The sequence below is a fragment of the Natrix helvetica genome (assembly GCF_964273705.1).
Source record: "Natrix helvetica genome assembly, chromosome: 4".
NCBI lineage: Eukaryota > Metazoa > Chordata > Lepidosauria > Squamata > Natricidae > Natrix > Natrix helvetica.
Genome location: NC_138550.1, coordinates 132642756 through 132665839, shown reverse-complemented (window position 1 = coordinate 132665839; position 23084 = coordinate 132642756). Strand labels below are relative to the sequence as shown.

The window sequence follows — 23084 nt, the reverse complement described above, 5'->3', positions numbered from 1 at the left end:
GAGATGCTAATTATGTACAGAGGCCTATTTAGAAGCATCATGTATGTGGATGTAGAGTAGAAAATTAAAGAATTGGAATTATATTTTTGGTAGCGGTTGCACTTCAGCAAAGTTATTTTCTGGGTATCATAAGCCTATACAAGAAACCCACTGATGGGTTTAACAATCACAAACCTATGGTTTCTTAATAAGCAAGTAATTTGGTTTTGCTGGTACATTAAGCAAACTGAATTATAATAAAAACTTCGGTTTATAAATAGCTGGACTTATTCAATATACTTAGTTATGTATAAATCAGGCCATAATGTAACCCTTTTGTTATATATTTATCAGAAAACTATTCACGAGTCATTTTTAATTTTATAACAACCTTGAGAAAAAGACATTTAAACTGCAATGTAAATACAATTGTTTGTCCAACTCTATGCAATTTATTTCCAGGTAAACGAAGCCCAGGTTAGTTCTTAGATGAAAAACTTTAGGAATGCCCAGGGCTGTTGTTTCGGTTGGGGGGAAAAAGCAAGAAGGTAAAGGCAAAGCATTTCTGTAGAGCTGCCAACAAAATTGCATAACTGTTTCTCTGAAACCAGGTACGGAGTTGCTTTTGATTCAAAGGAAAAATCTTGGACAAGTAAGTATATAATTGCACTATAAAATTCCACTCCAAGTCAGCCTCTTAGGAGCTTTCTTTCAGGACTCATACAGAAAGAATGACTGCACATTATATTTTACCCTAAGATCGCAATCCTATACGATATTAAATATCCTATACGATATTAAAATAGTTAGGAGCTGCTAAACTCGGTGTGTGTGTGTGTGTGTGTGTGAAGAACATCCTTGCCTTCGAATAAGCCTCACTACGGGAGTCCCCAGGCAAGCAAATGTGCGAGATACGTCCCAAAGCGCACGGTTTACTCATTCCGCCTGCAAAGCGCAAGCGTAAATTGCAACCATCAGAAAGCGAACCAGAGCTTCTTGGGAGTTGTAGTTGTTGAAAATGCCACCTAAAATATTGATTTCATTCTAACCCACAATGCCTCAGAATCCCTGACCCGGAATAAGCCAATCGGAGGGGGTGCTCATAATAAGGCGAGCCACGAATGGAGGGAAGACGCCTTCGGTTGCAGCCAATCGCGTCTCAGGGATTGCAGCGGTGCCGGAGAGCGGGGATCGCCCGCCTTGCTGGGTGAATGCTGCCTTGGCGGGTCGGCGATTCCAGTTCAGCTGCTGACCTTCGCCGGGCGCCCGGAAGTTCCAAGCGGCTCCTCTGCCCGGGTCTCCGGGTATGCGAAGGCGGCGACAGCGGCATTAGCCGATACGTGATTTGGAGTGGTCCTTCCTCCGTGGGGCGGGAGTACCAAAGCGCCTCCCCTTCTGCGTCCAATGAAAGTGAGGGCGGTAATGGGGATCCCTGGACCTGGGAATGGGGCTTGCGGGGGACGGGGACGGGACGGACGGGTGGGCAGGAAAGGGATAGGGAGTTGAGGTGGGAGTGGGTTGAAGGCGGTCGGCAAAGAACACAAGACGAAGATCATGAACGCCGCTACTTCTTCGATGCCTGGAGTTCTTTTAGAGATCCAAATTATCCTCCTGGCCAAGACTAAGGATTTGCAATCACACAAGACCCCGTGGCAGTTGGCTGCTAGTTAAGGGTTTAGCCTTAGAGCTCAACTCAATCTTGTTAACGTTCAAACGGAAACACAGATCGGGTAATTAGCTTTTTCTTTAATGAGTGAAGTTGCAATCCTATTTACCTCCCTTAAAACCAGTGTAGTGATTTCGTTAATAATATGGGATCCCTCCCAATGCAAGAGTTGCAGTGCAACAAAGTGCAAGGAGGCCAGGCAGTTGTCAGGGGTCGAGTGGAGTTTACCACTTGTAAGCATGAAAGCAAAAGAAAAGGTGCAAGGTCCAGTGTCCTAACTGGAATATGTATTTCTAGAAATAAGTTGCAGACTACTGGTGGATGAATATGCATAAGTTTGGACTTTGCAGTGCCATTTCTCTGAAAGCTGTAATTGTGTGCTTGGAAGTGCTAGTGAAATTGCTCGATTTCCAATTAAGTATCCATAGAACAGCACTTCAAACGCAGTCATATGCTTTCTTGAAGGCACTATTTCCCATACTGGGGTTTCTGTAGTTTGAATCCTAGGGATTCATCAGACCTTATTATCTACAAATTTTTTAATGAAGCTTCTTTCTAAAGTTTGTGTGAGCAAGTTACTTGGCTTTGAATTTAGTTACAGTAAGAAAGTGTTGAGTAGTTATATGATATTTGTGTCGCTCTAAACAAAATTTCTCATATGTCAACTATATAAACTATATAAACTATATAGTATTGCTTAGGTCTGATTCTAAAATTCTTCACCTTGGCACTCCTTCAATTTGCTTTGGTGTGGAACTTCTGAATAAGAATCAAGAGTTTTTAGGGTTAGGGTTAAAGGCCTATTCAAATGGGGACAGTCACTTCCCATTTAGAGGGAGCTCTGCAGATAGTTGTCAACTTCTGACCACAGTTGAGCCTAAAATTTCTGTTGCTGAGTGAGACAGTGGTTAAGTGAGTTTTGTTAAGTGAGTTCTGTTGTTGAGCGAGACAGTTGAGTGACTTTTGCCCCATTTTATGACCTTTCTTGCCACAGTTGTTAAGTGAATCACTGCAGTTAAGTCAGTATCATGGTTGTTAAGTGAATCTGATTCCCTATTGATTTTGCTTGTCAGCCGGTCGCAAAAGAGGACCACATGACACTGGCACAGTGCAACCATCATAAATATGAGTCATTTATCAAGTGTGAAAAAGGATCACAAGTTATTTTTTTCAGTGCCATTGTAACTTCAAATAGTCACTAAATGAATTCATGTAAGTTGAGGACTACCTATATTTTGGGTTTACCTTAATTGAAAATATACCCTGTTGGTATGTGTACTGCAAAGTAAGATTTATAGTGGTGGTTTTTCAGGGAATGTTGATCGTCATTATATATGGAATTAACTGTGAAACTTATAAGAATCCTCCAATATTTGTAGGAATGTAATATACTTATTGTGTTTCTAGCTTTTTATTTATTTAAAAAATGCTCCAAGCTATGATTAAATTAAAACGCCTACCTTGTATGTATGTATATATGTATTACAAATACAAATAATATACCAATTACTTTATTATGTATTACAAATACAATATGTATTACAAATACAAATAATATACCAATTACATAATGGGTAATTGTAGCCATGTTTAGTCTTTGAGAGAAAAAATAAATCCACAAATGGTTAGCATACTTAATAAATATTCAAAATCTACTTTCTATGTTTTTGTGATATTACCAAATAAAAAACTAAAATATTTATTTTCTGCATATATTAATCTTGCTAAGGTGTTTATGTAGTCCTGTAGATTCCGATGCAAGACTTCACAATTTTAAAATCTCACAGCTTGTTTATATATATATAAAGATTGTAACAATCTCAATCTTACACGGGAAAAGACCCGAATACAAGAAGACCAGTATACCTATAATATATAATTATATATTATTTTAAACCTTAGCATGCATTTATGTTTTAGCACTTATGAAATTATTTCATATCACTATAGTTATTGATAACAACTTCCTTTGTAGTAGAATCATATGTATGACAAAGAAAAATGAATACCTCAATGAATGTGGAGCCTGATGCACTCACCGTAGTAAACCAGCTGAGAGATCTGGCAGCTGATCCTTTGAATAGAAGAGCAATTGTCCAGGACCAGGGATGTCTACCAGGCCTTATATTATTTTTGGATCATCCCAACCCACCAGTTGTACATTCAGCACTACTTGTAAGTATTATTGGATAGCTCATCTTGTAGCATTAAGGGCTTTGGGTAGCTATGGAATCTAGAACGTAAGACTCTAAATGCATATTTGCTAGCATGCGTTTTCATGATTACACTCAAGTATTGTAACTTCAAATGTGGAAAATTGCTTGAATTTGTGTTCTCTAGATGTGTTGAAACATCCTGAGTAGATCAAGTTAAATCCTTTATCCCACTGAAACATGGAAAGATTGCTGAAATGAAAATGATTATAGCACACTTAATATACATTACAGCTCATCTGCCTATATCTGGGATGGCGAACCTATGGCACGCTTGCCATAGGTGGCACGCGGAGCCATTTGTGAGGGTACGCGAGGCATTGTCAGCTAGCCAGCGCGCATGCGTGTGGTGGCCACCTGACTTCAGCCTTTTTTTGAGGCCATTTTTCTCCCTCCACAGGCTGCAGAGGCTTTATAGGAGTCTAGTGAGGGTGAAAACAGCCTCCCCTCCCCCCAGAAGTCCTCCCCCCCCAAAAGTCCTTCAGGAAAGCTCCTGAAACCTCTGGAGTGCAAAAAACTGGCCCAATGGGCACACTGGAAGTTCAGGAAGTGACTTCCGGTTTTCTCATAGGGCCAGTTTTAGCCCTCAGGAGCCTTCAGGGGCCTTCCGGAGGCTTCCCTGAAGTGACTTCCGGTTTGCTCGTAGGATCATTTTTTGCCCTCCAGAGCCTTCAGAGAAGCCTCCAGAAGGCCCCTGAAGGCTCCGGAGGAGTAAAACCGGCCCTACAAGCAAACAGGAAATCCATTCCTGAATTTCCGGTTTGCCCATAGGGCCAGTTTTTTGTGTTTCGGAGGCTACAGGGAAGCTCCTGAAGCCTCTGGAGGGCCTCCGGTGGGGGCAGGGAAGGCTGTTTTTGCCCTCCCCAGGCTCCTATAAAGCCTCTGGAGCCTGGGAAGGGCGAAAAAAGCATGCCAAAAATGGGGGGGGGGAGCGCTGGTCATGCGCACATGCGCACTGGGGACATGCACTTTGCATTATGGGTGTGGCATGCCCACGCACAACCCCCCTTCTCTCTCCCCCTTTTGGCACGTGAGCCAAAAAAGGTTCGCCATCACTGGCCTGTATGGTCATAGGGATAAGGCAAAAAAAAATCTTAGCTGCTTAGTGTTACGGAGATATAGCAACAAAGTTTTTTACAAGGCAATGTAACATTTGGAAACCTGTATTTACTCAGCATTTTGCAACTAAAGTTATTTCATTCATTATTACGTGAACTTCTGTTCTTGGCTTGGATGTTTGTAGGACATCCATTTTACTCAAGGAAGTTTTGTGATATTTTTGACTTGTGTGCTAGCTAGCCTTCACTTTTTGCCAGAATAGATGTACATTGTGGTACATGTGTTGGACATTCCCTACAGTCTGTTACAAGTTTCTAAGCTCAGAAATTCTGACCAGATGCTGTCTACTACTCTATGCAGGGGTCTACAAGTAGGTTTTGTGTGTCTTGAAAAATACGGATGCATGATATAATGAAGCTTGCAACCATAAAATCCAATGTGCTAGGGCCCATATTAGAAATCTAATTTCTATATTGCATTGGGGCTATTTATTTATTATTCACATCAGTGTGCATCTAGTTTTTTTCTTACATTTTAGTATTTATTTTTAATCTATAGCACCACTTTTTCTGTACTTTGGGTAATGTTGTTCATTCCAGAAAGAAACAGTATGCAGAGTGTATATGTGTGTAAATTATTCTCAATGAGATTAATCCCTGAACAAGACGAGGGACCCTATGCTATTTTAAATACATAGATTTATATTTAAAATATAACATACGGCTTACTTAATTCATAGCTCTCGAATGGTTTGTGTTAATATAGTTTCATCATTTCTTTCAATAACACTCGAAGTTTTAAATCTCTATAGAGAAACAGCTTGCTCCTGACAGCTCCTGCTTGTATATATATCTTAGGTATTTCTTTGAACATAAATTTAAGTCCTGATAATCCTTGAAGGTAGAAGCAAATCTATGCAGTTTAATCAAGGTCTTTTGATATACTGTTTGCTAATTTATTTATTTATTTATTTGTCAAACATGTACAAGATAAGTATAGGTATGAACATAAACATGAACAAAGGAAGTAAATACAGATAAATGGGGACAGTAAGACAAGGATGGTAGGCATGCTGGTGCGCTTATGCACGCCCACTTTATGAAATCTTAAGAATGGGATGAGGTCCGTGGTAGACAGTTTGAGATTGAAGCTGTGAAGGTTTGAGGCTGTAACAGTGGAGTTGGGTAGAGCATTCCAGACGTTGACCACTCGTTGCTGAAGTTGTATTTTCTGCAGTTGAGTTTGAAGTGGTTCATGAAGGACAGAAGCCAAGGTGAAACTAGTATTAACAAATTAAACTGGCATTTTCAGAAGTTTCAATAACTTGTTCAAGCTTACTACCTTTCTTGGGATTTTGCTTCCAAATGTTTTATTGAGGTTTATTGTAATGTAAAATGTAATGAAAATAAAGATTAAGCAAAAAAAGAGCTGAGGGTGGGTGGATGGGTGGGTGAGGAAATATGCAGGACTTTTTTTTTAAAAAAGAAGTAAAAGGTATTGACCTCCAACCCCTATCTGTTACAATAAAATACAGAGTTGCAACTTCAATTTTTTTATATTACCTGTTGTTATTATAAGACAGTTCTATAATTGCATATTATTAAATCTTCAAATTAAATTCTAAATGTCATTTTTCTATTTCAAGCATAAATTATCAGAAGCAGTAGAAACAAACCAAATAGAATCTCTTCATTTAAAACAGTTTTACATTGCAATCTTAACCAAATTCATTTCCCCCCTTTTTCCTCTGTTGGGGGAGGTGATATATAGTTCTATTTACACTTACACTTATTTACACTTATTGATTTTTAGGAATGATCATTCTTTATATTAAGAAAAAAATCACTTTCCTCTTTCAAATTCTTTGTTTTCTTGGTATTTTCAAATTCCAGCGATTGCTTTAAGAATCTAGAAGAAAAAATTATAATTAACATTGAAAAAGAAGAGAAGTCTACCTATATTCAGTAAACTAATTTTTGTGTGTATGTGCCTTCAAGTCATTGTTGATTTTTGGTGACTGCCTGGAGAAATCCCTGCAGTTTTCTTGGCAATATTTTGGCAATGTTTTGGAAGTGGTTTGCCACTTTCTCTTTCTTAGGATTCAGAGAAAGGCCCAAAATCATTCAGTTGATTTCATGCTTAAAGCAGGACTAGAACCCACGATCTCCCAATTTCTAGCCTTATGCTTTAACTCCAAACTGACTCTTAATAATCTAATTACTAGTTGATAAACCTAGTTTTTTGTTAACCATATGACGTTCTCTTCTGATCTGAGGCATATTTTTTTTCAGCTGTTATAAGCAGACTCTTAACAAATTGAAAATACTACTCCAGTAGCAAAAAAATTACAGACCTTATGATTTGCCTTTATGGAAAATCAAGGCTGGCTGGGGTATTGAGAATCTTGGAATGTATGTGGACTGTAGGTATTCCTTGAATTATGACCAGAATTGGGACTGGAATCTCAGTTGTTTGAGTGAAATGGTTGTTAAGTAAGATATCATAAGACTGCTTTTCTCAATGACCATAATCCAGGCACTCTGGGTTGCAGTTGTTAAGTGATATCAAGGGTCGCTAAGCAGACAAGGGTCCCAAGTAAAGAAGACGGCGAACCTTTCATTGGAGGAGACCTTGGGACGCCTGATGCAGTTGTGTCCTTTATGGGGTGTTGTGGACAAGTTTCTCTGCTCTGGGAGTTGAAAATCCTCCCTGATGAAATCTAAGCAGGATTTTTAGTGCTTGAGTGGAGAGGCACTCATCTGTGGCTTGTGCTGGATCTCCCAAGGCCTCCTCCCCCCCCCCCGGGGGTTTCTCCACACTCCTTATCTTACTGAGCTGTCTCCCTGCTCTCTCACTGAAAATCCTTCCTGGTAAAATTGAAGCAGGATTTTTAGTGCCTGAGCGGAAAAACAGTGGATAAATTTAAAAGTAATGTTTTTTGGTTTTAATGTATTTTGCATATACATCAGTTGGTTTTGTAAGGAACATTATAATTTGTATATTGATATGGCTGGGAACGTGGTGGCTCTGGCTAAGACACTGAGCTTGTCGATCAGAAAGGTAGGCAGTTTTGCGGTTCGAATCCCTAGTGCCGCGTAACGGAGTGAGCATCCGTTACTTGTCCCAGCTTCTGCCAACCTAGCAGTTCGAAAGCATGTAAAAATGGAAGTAGAAAAATGGAAGTAGAAAAATAGGGGCCACCTTTGGGGGAAGGTAACCGCTTCCGTGTGCCTCTGGCATTTAGTCATGCCGGCCACATGACCATGGAGACGTCTTCGGATAGCGCTGGCTCTTCGGCTTTGAAATGGAGATGAGCACCACCCCCTAGAGTCGGGAACGACTAGCAGATATGTGTGAGGGGAACCTTTACCTTATGGTTGGGGAAATCAAGGCTGAAGTTAATCAAAAGGTTGGAAATATCATTTCCAGACAATCTTTTTTTCTAATCTTTTTTGAAAGCCTCCAATGATGGAGCACCCACAACTTCAGGAAGCAGACTGTTCCACTTCTGAATGGCTTTCAGTCAACAAAGCTTCCCCTCATTGGTTCTTGTGCTACTCTTGACTGCTCTGGAGAGTAATTCACATACTCTGCTCTGTGACATTCTTTCAAATATTGGAAGACTGCTATCACATTTCCCTTAGCTTTCTTTTCTTTAGCCGAGGCTTCTAAGACCTATGCACTTTTAACCAATTTCACAGGATCTCCAAGTCTTTCACCATCCTTGCCCTCTTCCCTGCCCTCTTTCTAATTTCTATTCATTTAACTCTTCATTGCATTTACCTAATTTGTGCTTCCAGAATTAATATGAAAATCAAAACCCAGTTATTTTTTAATATGCAGTCTCCCAAAGACAGACTGTATATTCTAACTGCATATGTATTAGGCGGAATGTCCATATGATTATTAAAATCCCAAGTGTAGAAATAGCCAAATTTGAAACAAATCTGAAATCGAACAAATCTGAATTGCCCATTATTATTTTCTTACTTTATAGAGAGACAAACATTATTTTTTATATTTACCTAGCACATATATGCTAACAGGTGAAAAGGGTGATATAGAAATGGGATGAATAAATAAATAAGCAGTAGCTTTATGTCAGGGGTGTCCAAACTTGGGAACTTTAAGACTTGTGGACTTCAACTCCCAGAATTCCCCAGCCAGCCATGCTGGCTGGGGAATTCTGGGAATTGAAGTCCACAAGTCTTAAAGTTCCCAAGTTTGGACACCCCTGCTTTATGTTGTAAGCGTCAAATAACCTATTTCCCAATGTTTTGAATTACTACAATGCATTTTTGAGAGGTGTGAAAGAAAATGTCTTTTGCTTTGGTTGATTCTTTGATCCATTTGTTTCTAATAGGCTTTACGTTATTTGGCGGAATGTCGGGCCAATAGAGAAAGGATGAAAAGTGAACTGGGAATGATGCTGAGTTTACAGACTGTCGTACAGAAGTAAGTGTAGCATGCTTTCTGTGGTAAATGTGCCTGATTGTCTTTTCCTTTAAAATTGCTTTCCAAGTCATATATGCAGCAATTCAAAGGCAATTTCTTTTTACTGATTCCATACAATATGATCATTTAATCTCTGCTTGAAAGGTAGCAGTGATCGTATGACTGGAGATACAGTGCACTGGCTGGAACTAGGAGGACCTGTCATAAGTACCATTCATTCAATGCCACTGTAGCTTTGAATAGACACTGAATGACTGGTGATAACCTGAAAACTACCTGTATGAAGGTCCTAAGAGACGCGAAGTTAGCCCTGCTGTATCCCAAGTACAGGTTTCATCAGCTAATCCCAGCACTGCCAATCTTAAAGAAGTCTCATAAGTATCTGAAGGACATAAGTATCCTAAATGTTGCTAAAAGGTACTAAGTGCAGATCTTGTGCAGTTGTTTTAGCTTATTTTATGCTTTATGTTAACTAGATCAGCGGTCCATGAATAGCTGAAGGTTAACATTCATAGCTCGTTTGATAATCCTGAGGATCTTTACCATGCCTTTTTTCTCCTATTTTATAATTTAGGGGGATCTTGATAGCTAGGAACTTTTAATGCAGATTGGCAAATTAATGAAAGCCGAACACTAATTATGTAGCTGGAAGCACTTTTTATTCCATGCTAGTCTACTTTTGCTAGGATAAGTTGAACTAAATCCAGCACAGATTTTTCCAATTTATTAGTTGCCTAAAATAATCAGCTAAATTAATATGCATTTAATTGCACAAGAATCCCTTGCAGGTATATATCTCCCTTACCCACACTTCTGTAAATCTAACCATTTCTATCAGTTTTAATTTAGTACAGCTTTAATTGCTTGTAATTCCCGTTAGAAGTTTAAACTGATTATCTTAAGTTGCCAGAAGCAAGGGGAGAATGATATCCTTCAATATGGTAATACTATGAATCCAGAATTCCTTGATGACAATTGAATAAAATCCTTTAGCTACTGTGGCTATTATTCAATATAACAGAGGATAATAAGTGCACTGCTAATGGATAGCAGGAGTCTATTTTGAATCTATAGATTGGATTTTGTATTTTCTTCATGACAGTCACACACTAATTTTTCATATGATGGTGAGAAAAATACAAGTGTGACTCAACTCATTTCTAAGCTGGATTTTTTTAAATTATAGTTTGTGGAACAATAAGTATTTTTGTTTATGTACAATTAATGGCAAGCAATAACAGGAGAGGTAGCTCATTCTTTGATTTTGACTTTCTGGGATTCTTTGAAATCGTGAACATTTTATACATTAATTATTGAGGCAATGGATGCACATTGTATAGTGCAGTATGGAGTTTAGGAAAACAGCTTCCTTTTTAATTTTAATGTTCCTAAAGAAAAGGCAACAATGCCATCTGCTGTGCTTAATTGGAACATGCCTAAATAATTTTTTTGAAGATATAGTTCAAGTTTTGTTATGCAATTAGAACTAACTTATTGGGGAACAAAACGAATAATGCAGCAAGTGTTTATTTGCTCAGTAACAAAGTACCTTGATTGACAAAAGGGAATAATCAAATAAGTTAAATACAATAATAAAATACTTACTGAATATTTACAACTGAAATTTTCTAGGAACTGATAATATTTTCATAGGCCATTCCAGAAATATGGAGAAGAATTACAGGTGAAACTCAAAAAATTAGAATATCGTGCAAAAGTTCATTTATTTCAGTAATGCAATTTAAAAGGTGAAACTAATATATGAGATAAGACTCATTACATACAAAGCAAGATAGTTCAAGCCGTGATTTGTCATAATTGTGATGATTATGGCTTAACAGCTCATGAAAACCCCAAACCCACCATCTCAGACAATTAGAATATTACATGCAATCAATAAACAAGGATTGTACATAGAATAATATCGGACCTCTGAAAAGTAGAAGCATGCATATGTACTCAGTACTTGGTTTGGGCCGCTTTTGCAGCAATTACTGCCTCAATGCGGCATGGCAACGTTTGCCAAAAGCACCAAAAACTGGTTCAATGACCGTGGGATTACTGTGCTTGATTGGCCTCTCCATTCTTCCTCCATACTCTGGGTCCTTGGTTTCCAAATGAGATGCAAAAGTTTCTCTCATCAGAAAAGAGGACTTTGGACCACTGAGCAACAGGACTTTGGACCACTATGCTTCATTAAGACCAGGGTCAATGCAGCCGTCTACCAGGAGATTTTGGAGCACTTCATGCTTCCTTCTGCAGACGAGCTTTATGGGGATGCTGACTTTATTTTCCAGCTTCCCACACTACCAAAAGCACCAATCCCTGGTTCAATGACCATGGGATTACTGTGCTTGTTTGCCAGCAAACTCATCTGACCTGAACCCCATAGAGAATCTATGGGGCATTGCCAAGAGAAAGATGAGAGACATGAGACCAAACAATGCAGAAGAGCTGAAGGCCACTGTTGAAGCATCCTGGTCTTCCATAACACCTCAGCAGTGCCACAGACTGATAGCTTCCATGCCATGCCGCATTGAGGCAGTAATTGCTGCAAAAGGAGCCCAAATCAAGTACTGAGTACATATGCATGCTTATACGTTTCAGAGGTCCGATATTGTTCTATGTACAATCCTTGTTTTATTGATTTCATGTAATATTCTAATTGTCTGAGATGGTGGGTTTGGGGTTTTCATGAGGTGTTAAGCCATAATCATCACAATTATGACAAATCACGGCTTGAACTATCTTGCTTTGCATGTAATGAGTCTTATCTCATATATTAGTTTCACCTTTTAAGTTGCATTACTGAAATAAATGAACTTTTGCACGATATTCTATTTTTTTGAGTTTCACCTGCAACATTATTATTGTACCAAAGGAGCATTGTTCTGATTAAACTAAAATAGCCCCTAAATATTATAATCCCATTTTCAGCATTTCTATTTCTCCATTTTGGATTTCTATTTCTCCATTTTGTGGGTTGTATGTGTGCTGAAATGTGTTCATTACCCTTGTGATTTTGTGTTGATCTCTGAAACTATAAAACATATGTTAGATGTTAGACAAAGAGTGTGTATATACCTACAGGAAATATACACAGAGACATATTTCAAAGCTACTATTTAACTTTATGCTAATATCCTTCCTTAATGTTCATCTTAATGTTTATCTAACAGCAATTTCTCATCTATCTTTAATATAATACTTTCTGAAAGGAGATCCAAGTAAGGTTGAGTTGTTTTATTCCAAGGCTAAGTACTACTTTCTCAAAATTTTTATATGACATTACTCTGGATGGGAGCACCGTATAACATTTATATTCTGTTCCAAGCAACTTTCATATCTTTTCCCCTTATGTTCAGTTCCCCAGACTATCAGCTCAGTCATGCTTGTAGATTTAGATTTATGCCTTTCCATGTGTACATATAAATACACTTACGTTAAACCCTGTGTTAAATATTTTCCCTTAAACAGATATTATTTAAAGAGTCATATTTCTAATTCATTGTTGGGGCTCTGAATGGCTCAATGTCTTTTTTTGAATTCTCTCATCTGATTGTCACCCATTTATTCAACGTCAGCTACCAGATTGTTTTGCTCCTTATACTTCATTTGTTCATGCCCCCCCCCCCTCCCATTCGTCTCTGGTTTTTCTATTACTCCTATGCACTGGAGAATGTCAGTTGACTACCACAAATCTATGATTTTTTTTTCTTATAGACATACAACAACTAGCTCAGTGTTTCTCAACCTCATCCACTAATATGTCTGGACTTCAACTCCCAATAAACTATTTAACCCAACATCCATAATAAATTAACTATAATGATAAAATAAGACACCAAACTCTTTCTGGAATATCTCCGTCATCTTCTGGAAAGTATTTAGGAAAGGAATCTTTTTGTAAGGGGTAATTGTTTTCTAAAACTAAGGACCAAGATTGAAAAATAGTCTTAGGATCTATAGTCCTGCTTATGTTGTAGAAGTAAAAAACAAACAGCTGTCTTTTCTGGGAGAATTGTAAAAGTAATTGGGTTAAGAAAAAACTATAATACATCTAAATAAATCTGATTTTGCTTTGCCATAGGACCACAACGCCTGGGGAAACAAAACTATTAGCTTCAGAAATCTATGATATTCTTCAGTCTTCCAATATGTCTGACATGGACAATGTGAATGAGATGAATTCTAGACGTCGAAAAGCTCAGTTTTTTCTTGGAAGTACAAATAAACGTGCTAAAACAGTAGTTTTACACATAGATGGCCTTGATGATTCGGTAAGAAATTCAGATACATTTTAGAAATTATAACTCACACTGAAATATGAAAAAGAGAACGATTTTTTTTTGTAAACATATTCTATGTGTGTAAATTAGATGTAACGTGTAACTAAATGTAAATATAATCAATGTGCGTTAAGTCTATTTTCAAATCCCTTGGGTGTGACATTACAAATAACTTTGTAATGAACATTTCAGGAATAACTTCACATTTCCCAGGGAACTAACCACAGAAATATCTCTGAATATATAAACTTACTGATCTATGTTCAACCGCTTTAGAGCCTGGAAGTACGTAAAAGACTTGGATAAGAAATTGGGCATATGTAATTACAATGGAAATCTATAGGAAAATAGTGACATGGGCCGAACAGCCTGCCAATCTTGTCAGGTGGCTGGCTACACGTTCTTTCAGAATATTCTTTTCAGGTCCATTCTGATTTCCATTCTCTCCTACGCCAATAGATTCATACAAAACATGTAAGTGTTTTTATATTATTCTACTTCCAAGAACTTGGTGGTTTATAATATACAATCATAGAAAATTAAACTATAAATCACATAATCTAAAAAAGTTACTAGGATTGCCCAGGCACACAAAATTCTTGGTTATTTTAACTTTCAAGACCACTTCTACCAATTTATCTGGAATAAATAAAGCTGACTAACATATTATCCTGATCCCTCCTGGTCTCTTTTAAAAAATTAGTGTCATATTTGATGCCTTCCAGTCTTCCGGCATTAAGCCCTATTTGACAAACAAGTTACTCATTTTGGGGAGTTCAGCGGTGTCACATCTTGAGCTCTTTAAGAACTCTGCCATCTGCATATGGCGATTGTTTTCTAAAATAATACAATATGGGAGACAGCAATATTTCACCAATACTGCAACTGCTGTATGGGTTATCTACAACCAAATAAAGGGAAGTTACTTTTCTTGCTATTTTTTTAATTTAAAATTCTCCTTACATTTTTTTTATTAAGAATAAAAAAATATATCTACCAAAAATAGTTTTTTTAAATAATTGGCTTTGTTTGCAGTCGTTGTACTTTGTATATTTCTTTTGACTGTTGGATAGCAGATATTAAATGAGATCTCAGTGGAGTTTTTATAGAGCATCAAATAGATTCTGTATATTTATCCTCCATTCCCCTGTAGAAAACATCCGAGGGCCATGTCTAGCTTTTTATGGCTGCCCAGAAAAATATAAAATTGTTTGAACAGGTTATCTACAGTGCCCCTTAGGTTTCAGTTTCAGTCCTATATCATTGTAAATTATTGAACCTGATCTTTTGCTGCACTGCCTTACATCTTGGTCCAGTTAGCCTGTAAGAGAAGCAGATTTGCAGATGGTGCATCCTCGCTAATAAAGCTGGTGGGGTGATAATCTGAGTAACAATCAGCATGCACGATGTAGGAAGTATGAATGAGACGAAATCTGATTTGAATTGATCCCAATGATTGAGACAGGTTGATTTAAATTACAAATGATTCCAAAAAAGATTTCTGCAGAAGGATTCAATTTATTTTAATAGATTTAAAGGCATCTCACATGTTTAATGATTCAGCTTTCTAAGAGGATTCAGTGATTTGACTGAATCTTCAAATCAAGTATTTGCTCATACCCAGTATGGACTCAGGCCTACACTTCCAGAATAACATTTCTCTTTTGGCTTGCTTTCTCCTTCTTTCATTAAAACAGATCTAATTAGTTCCCCTAAATTTGTCCCTGTTATTGTAATTAACTTGGTTGTTTATGTGTTTGGCCATTGGTGTGTCTTAAATGTTTCTAAAAGCCAAGAAAATACTGTGGAGTCCTTTGTGCTCTCTGAACTTGTTTATTTGCTTGCAGGCATTTCATTACCCAAGTAGTAAAGCCCAAACTCACTCTTACGGATGATGTTACCTTAGTTGGATAATAAAATGTCCTTAGGTCTCCTCATTACCAGACATAACTTCATATCTCTTTTAACCTTGATCAAGTACATCAACTTTATAATCCCTTTAACAAAGTTGATCTTTAATCCCTTCAAATAATGTTCTACAATTTGATTTTTTAAAATTATTTTCTTCTTCCCTTCTCACAAAATTCTTGGAAGTTTTAACAAGACTCATTTTGTAAATCCAATGTAGGAAAATTATCCAGGACCCCAATTGTTGGGGGCAATATGCTGACTCTGTAAACTGCTTAGAGAGGCTACAAGCACTATGACGTGGTATTTATGTATAAGTGCTATTTTGCTATATTCCCTATCATTTTTGTAGGCTATCATTTTTAAGTCTACTTTGAGTCTACTTTAAAATTAATCTCAATCTTGACAGGGAAAATTTCTTGTTCTCCCATTACATTTATTAAACACATAGATACTTTTAAAATTAACTTTTGGGTCCATTGTTCAAAAATATCCTTCAATATATCCAATGTTACAATATTTTACAATAGTTCATTCTGTATCAGTAAGCCAAATTTAGATGTTCTTCTCCTTCAATTGTTATCTTTAGTTCTTCTGGTGCCTTCTAGTGTCCAACCTTCAAAGTCTCATCCTATCTTTTTTTTTTTAAAAAAAAATACAAAACAAAAGCATTTTCTCACTGAAAAGGTTTTGATAATAATTTTAAAATCTTACTTCCAATTCATCTGTTCCATCAGTCTGTTTATAACCTTCCAAAATTAAAATTCTACTGACACTTTTGCTGTTTCTTCTACACACTTGTACAAATACCCCCCTTAAACGTCTAATTAAAACTTTTCCCAATAAGTCTAGAAGAAAACTCATTCGTTGTTTTCAGCCTTGCCAATCCAAAGAGTTAACAAACAATTTCTGAAAGTGATTAGAAAAGGAAATATGTGAAAGCAGTATCCTTTTGAAGCTACCAACCGTGGTTTGAGCAACATGGCTATTTTCTCATCTTCCATAACTGTTAAACTGAGAGCGAAGAGCAACTGTCTGGAGCAGCGGTCTCCAACCTTGGCCACTTTAAGACTTGTGGAGTTGCTGGCTGAGGAGCTCTGGGAGTTGAAGTCCACAAGTCTTAATGTTGCCAAAATTGGAGATCCCTGGTCTGGAGCATTTGCGGGTGATCTGAAGGACAAGGAAGGAATCACAAAGATCTGGCCAGCTTGCTGGCTCTTCCTTCCACTGTAGCCATTAGGTCTGTTTTTAACAGAGCCATCTTCACTTTGCCATTTCTTCCCCAGAAGTCCCTAAAAGCATTAAAGCATGCTGGGGCAATCCAGAGTTGATGAAACTAGCATAGGTTACTGTTGTGTTGTTGCATGGAAGAGGCCCTGTCATTTGCTTCAAGCATAAGATGAGCTTGCGATTTTATAAGCAGACATTGTCAGTTGACATCAGAGTTGAGTTGTGTAGTGCAGTGATGTTCATGAGCTGCCACAGATAAGGAAGCTGAAGGATGTAACAGCTGCTTTGATGCATTCAGTCAGTATGGATACAAGATGTCTGATAAACAGCAACTTAAAACTAACTGCTCATCAGCGAGGATTTCAGTCAGTCAGAACTAAATCACAAGAGACTGTTTAGCTGATCATAACAAAGAAAAGCTGCTTTGCTTTTCAGCACTTTCCATCATTATTCACAGTTGATTTCTCCCTAGTTTGCCTTCAAAATGTAAGCAGAAATGTTACCCTTTTATTTCCCTACAGCCAAATGCAAACAATTATTTCTTATTGTTTAAAAATGTGGTTCTGCTTGTATATAATCACATGCACCTAGATGTTAACTTCATGTTATTTTACTTAGCATTGACCCATTAACTGCATCTCTTTAATTTCCAGTCACGGAGAAACCTGTGCGAAGAAGCCTTACTTAAAATTAAAGGGGTCATCAGCTTTACATTTCAAATGGCAATCCAAAGATGTGTTGTCAGAATCAGATCAGATTTAAAAGCAGAGGTAAGCGTTCCCAATGGTTTGCTTTCATTATTCTCAGATTCAGGTAGAGATTTTTTTTAAATTTTTAATCTTGCTCTTCTTATTCTTTCCCTTTTCCATTTTTGTGCAGGCACTGGGCACAGCAATAGCCTCAACCAAAGTTATGAAAGCCCAGCAAGTTGTAAAAAGTGAAAGTGGAGAAGAGGTGAGAGAACTGCCCACCCAATTAAAGTATATTGTTAAAGGTTTTGACACTCAGACAGGGGTGTTAAACTCGTGGCCCACAGGCCGGATATGTTACATGCCCAACCCTGTTTTAGGGAAGGGGGGAAAGTCGTGATATGTCACATGACAACAACATGATGATGCAAGTTTGACACCCCAGCACTAAGATAACAGCAGCAACAATAACTGTAATCTTTTCATCCAATATAATAATATCCATCACATATAATTATATATATATATATATATATATATGTGTGTGTGTGTGTGTGTGTGTGTGTGTGTGTGTGTGTTACAACCCCTGGTATGCCCAAATATGGGAGGGAGCTCACTACTCCCCCTTTCTGTCCTTCGGCTCATTACAGAGGACCATCCAGGCAGAACTTCCCTGGCTCAGCTGATAAGGAGGAGAGCCTGTGGCTTAGTGGCTAAGATATCTGCCTAATATGTATACAGCCCAGGTTCAAATCCCAGTAAGGGTACGGCTAGCTGATGAGAGCTAAATAGCTTGAAATAGATCTATATTAGTCTCCCTTTATTTATTTATCAGCACAAATACAACACAAATATAAAAAGGCAACATTAAAAATAAAAATATGGTTTTCTGCCTGGATGGTCCTCTGTAATGATCCAAAGGACAGAAAGGGGGAGTAGTGAGCTCCCTCCCATATTTGGGCATATCAGGGGTTGTAACACAAATACATACCTAATTCCCTGGTTCAGCTGATAAGGAGGAGAGCCTGTGGCTTAGTGGCTAAGATATCTGCCTAATATGTATACAGCCCAGGTTCAAATCCCAGTAAGGGTACGGCTAGCTGATGAGAGCTAAATAGCTTGAAATAGATCTATACTAGTCTCCCTTTATTTATTTATCAGCATAAATACAACACACACATATATACATATATACATACACACACACACGCACACACACACATGTTTTAGCTTTTTAAAAAAACTCCCTTTAAAAAGTCATTTTTATCCTTTCTGCTAATAAAAGTTAAATTATATGAAACTGATTGCAGAAATAAATGTAACCTAGCTGAAAAGCAAAAACAAATTTTGTAAAATAACGTATGATATTCCACGACGCGTGTTAACACCATGTTTCATTTTTTTTGCAGATGTTGGTTCCTTTCCAAGATACTCCAGTAGAAGTGGAGCAGAATACTGACCTTCCTGAATACTTGCCAGAAGATGAAAGTCCTTCAAAGGAGCAAGACAAAGCCGTGTCCCGTGTTGGATCACACCCAGAAGGGGCAGCTAGTTGGCTGAGCACAGCTGCAAATTTTCTTTCCAGATCCTTCTATTGGTGACTTTGAATCAAGGCTAAAGGACTGTGCCAACCAACAGGGGGTAGTTTTTCCATTATTTTGGCGAACTGCCGAGTGCAATTTGCAATAAGTTATCGTAACAGATTTTTTAGACTACACAAAATATATACTGTGTTTTACATTTTATTGGACATTTTGGCCTTTTGAGCAGTCAGAAGAAGGAAGCCTCAAATCAATGTTTGTTCATTCCTTCCTCCCCCTCCTTTTATGTTTTATTGCCTCACTTTTTAATGTGGGTCCATGATCAACCAAACATTTTTGAATTTATGAAGCTTTACGTTAACATTCATGATAAATAGGTGCAGAGCCCACTCAACACAAATGTCAGGACATATGTGCAAAGAAATCGTTAGCTCTGATTTTACAAAATGAAATGCCTTTTTTCCTTTTCTTTTTAGCCTTATTTCAGATTATATATTTCAATTAGAAGGAAAGAAAGACAGAGTTATTCACCTTTTTTTTTCAGAGACAGGGTGTCATGCTCTATTTGTAGAAATGTAAGATGACTTGGACTTTAAACTTGGGGATTTGTTTTTCTTTTTCTTTTTAATTGTCAGCCCATAGCCATTTTCAATAGGAACGTTTTAGTAAGAAGAAGTTAAGACAGAAATGCATGTGTATTTATACACATTATAAATAATCTGCTGTAAAAATGCTTCTGACGAAGGCTGTGATTTTCCAAGGATGACAAGAAACTATTGATTGGAATGTAGGTCTTTGCTTTTCACAGACTTCAATTTGTTCCCATGGTACTTTGTCTGTAGTAGAAAGTATGGCGACTGATTTGGAAACAAACTTTTGAGTGAGAGCTGAAAATATAAGGTTATGGAGAAGGGATAAGAAACAGGATGCTGAATATGCCATTGTGCCGCTACATTTTAAACGTTTTGGCTTGGTAGAAACCATATATTATTCCTATTGCCTTTTAAAGAAGCTGTTGTCCTGTGTCAATAGGGCTGATATTTGGAGCTGTATGACAGTCTATGTCATGTCAGAGCCAGGAGCAGGGCAAAATTAGTGCCTGATAGCTAGGGTTGAGGGGCATCTTTGAAAAGATGAAGAGCCCCTAAAAGTGCATTGTAGTTAGTCTGTTAAAACACTCATACTTGGAGAGCATCATCTTGCATCGTAGCTCCTTAAAGAAGTTCTAAAGTGCTTGGATCTTGTCTTTTAGTTCCCAATAGTGATAAAACAGGTGCTGTTTCAGTAGGCAAGATGTTGAGAAGAGCAATTAGATTATTGAAATTTCAGCTGAGATTTTTCTCAGTTTGTTAGAACAACTGCTACTTTGCACCACAGGAGTATAGCTGAGAAATTGCAGTGCTGTTCAAAAATTGAGTCCTTTGCAATTCATTTTGCGCTACAGTTGTTACAGATACTGACTTTTGAGGCAAAGCTTTATCTTTTGGAAGACCGTAGTTTTGTCTTGCACAATCGCAGCAATTAAGTAGCATCATGGAATTCTCATATAAACGAAACTAATGTGCAACAGAGAAGGAATAATCCAAAAATAATTTAAAATTCACCTGAATGCAGTGTCCTTTTAAGATGAAGAATTTACTTTCAGATTAGATTATTTTCTGCTTTATCATATCTTTATTTGGTTAAAGTTTACACACACAGAATACAAGCTTTCTAAGGCATGTATTATAATCAATATGTATTACAAAGCATATTGCTGCCTAGAATGTTACAATACCAAATGTGTTTGCAAAGATCTCCGCTGTGTAACCATGGATGCAATGTTTACTTTTCATTTTAACATCTTTTCTCTACATTTTGCATTGCCGCACACCTCCTTTACTACATGACACATCTCTTTGGATATTAGTGATTCTATACCAGTAAATATTAAAATGTGTATTTGGTTTGTAAGTATGCTTTTTTTGGTCAGTATTGCAGCTGTCCCAGTTACTGTATCTGTAAAACAGATTTTGCAAAACTGTAAAATAAAAGTGTAATATAATGAACTGGCATCCTTCTACTTTTATAAGGATTTTTCCAGCATTTTTGAAACACAAAGTTCAGAATTCATAAGATGATGGTTTGTTTGCATCGGCAGAAAAGGATTTTTTGTAAGTGCAGTTGCATTGTGAATGTACACTGGTTGCTCACAAACATAAAAAGAGGAGATATTTTTTCAACCTATTTTGACCACGAATAAAACTTATGCTTTTTGTTAGCAGAAACTGAGAATATGGAATGCTTCAACCTCAAAATGCCCTTTTCCGTCCTTGCTGTAAGTGTTTTGATGTAAGAATAGCTGTTCTGATTTAATGGCAGAAATATGTCCTTGAAATGGACTATTCTAAATGTTGTAGCAAGATTTAATTATTCTATTATTTCAAAGCTGATTCAATTCTGGTAAAGTGGGAACAAGGCATTTTGGCGAGACAGTGTTGTAATCTTGAAATATTTTGGACTTATCTATTAAATCTTATGCAACAATGAGAGGTTTCCTCTTTGGAGAAATCATTTATATACTCTCCAGCAGGAGAAGAAAAAAAGAACTGCATCACACCTTATCTAATAATTTAGGTAAGGATATAAGAAAAATGGCCCATAAAATGAAAAGATTAATTTAATTTCTAGATACAGTTCTGATTGCAGTGTCCTTCAAATGTGGACAGTGCATGTTTAATGAAATTTTATGTAAAGAATATCGCTAAAACCTCCAGATATTGGCAGATAGTTGTATATTTTATATATTGCTGAGCCAACTGAAGCATGTTGCTGTCTATATTATGGAGCCGTTATATTAATTTCCCAGGTGAGCTGAACTACTGAAGCAAAATATGGTTCTTTGTAAGAAGTATTTTTTTTCATCAGGACACAACACAGGCCAACTAATCATGCAAACCATACAATTCTATGCATTTCTGTTCAAATGAAAATGCTACTAAGCTCATAGTACAATATTGTAACTATCTATAGGATAATTTTATTCTTGCTGGTTTTTTCAATACCGGATGTTCAATATAGAGAGAACCGCCACTTGTAAAAATATCACCATCATGGCAAAACGTGTTAAGAAAATTCTCAAACTTGCATTATTTTTTATTTTATTTTTTTGGTTTCTATTTTTAGTAAACAGAACATTTAATTTTTGTGACCTTTCATTGTTCTGTGGAAATACTGTCTCCTGGATATTTAAGAATGAAAATTGCTTTATAGAAATTCTCCAAAACATTATAATTGGTCTTAAATGCCTGTTTCTGCTCTTAGATTGATCATATCTTTATATCTTGCAGGAAGATCTTTAGATTGTGTAAGAACCCATTATGATTGATTAGTAGAGAGTGTTCCCACTGCTGTTGAGCAAAGAGATTCATTTTTCAGATTATTTCCTTTCGTTTTAGTGGTTGGACCTCCAGTGTCATCTTTCCAATGACATGAGAACGCATTGTCTTGCTCAGTTCATGGTCTTAACTGAAATTTCTATTTTCTCTTTCCTGAAGTTTGTGAGAAACAAATAATCTGATGGGAGTTCTCCTACATTTTGGCCTACGGTATAGTTAAAAAGCCAGATTTGGGTTGCTAGTATCAGATGAACAGCAATAAAATATCCAAAAGTCATAATTCAAACCCAAATATAGAAAATGCATAAAGTAATGCAACGTGGCTATGTTTGGTTTCAATGCATTACTAGGATGACTTAATGAATGAATGTATTTTTACTTCTTTCCTGTGCGACTGTCATTACATTGGATACTTTTCTTTCAGTATTATTTGAAGCCAAAACTGCAATTAGTTGTTAGCTAGTAGCAGTTAGCGATTGGTGTGTGAAAGCATGTTGACATGTACATTTTGCCCTAGTGTTAATTTCAAAGCCACAACATCATTTGCAAAGTAAGATGTATGTATGCAGTATATGTGGGCTAAAATAATTGTTACTTGAACTACCTGTTATAGCTTAGATACTCTTCATATTTATTTTATTATATACAAAGTGGATGGATTCCAAAGCTTAAAAAAAA

At 37.0% G+C, this 23084-nt stretch overlaps 2 protein-coding genes across 7 annotated transcripts in view; both read left to right on the top strand.

Annotated features, from left to right (window-relative positions):
- Nucleotides 1-23084, top strand: part of PDE7A (phosphodiesterase 7A) — a 559958-nt gene that overhangs the window by 74371 nt on the left and 462503 nt on the right. The gene's annotated exons all lie outside the window — the stretch shown is intronic.
- On the top strand, nucleotides 1050-21077 carry ARMC1 (armadillo repeat containing 1). 5 transcript variants are annotated; one of them, XM_081952416.1, is made up of 7 exons: nucleotides 1050-1186; nucleotides 3621-3820; nucleotides 9281-9372; nucleotides 13463-13652; nucleotides 17453-17569; nucleotides 17679-17753; nucleotides 18898-21077. In XM_081952416.1, the coding sequence occupies exons 2-7, from the start codon at nucleotides 3647-3649 to the stop codon at nucleotides 19087-19089; spliced, it is 840 nt and encodes a 279-aa protein (XP_081808542.1). In that variant the 5' UTR covers nucleotides 1050-1186; nucleotides 3621-3646; the 3' UTR covers nucleotides 19090-21077. The 5 variants fall into 5 exon arrangements, with proteins under 5 accessions (XP_081808542.1, XP_081808543.1, XP_081808541.1 ...); XM_081952417.1 differs by having other exon boundaries at nucleotides 1086-1283; XM_081952415.1 differs by having other exon boundaries at nucleotides 1086-1389; nucleotides 3624-3820.

Coding starts and splice junctions, on each gene's coding strand:
- ARMC1 (XM_081952416.1), top strand. CDS start 3,647: ATGAATACCTCAATGAATGTGGAGCCTGATGCACTCACCGTAGTAAAC. Junction 3,821..9,280: donor TTGTACATTCAGCACTACTT/GTAAGTATTATT, acceptor TGTTTCTAATAG/GCTTTACGTTATTTGGCGGA. Junction 13,653..17,452: donor TAGATGGCCTTGATGATTCG/GTAAGAAATTCA, acceptor TTTAATTTCCAG/TCACGGAGAAACCTGTGCGA.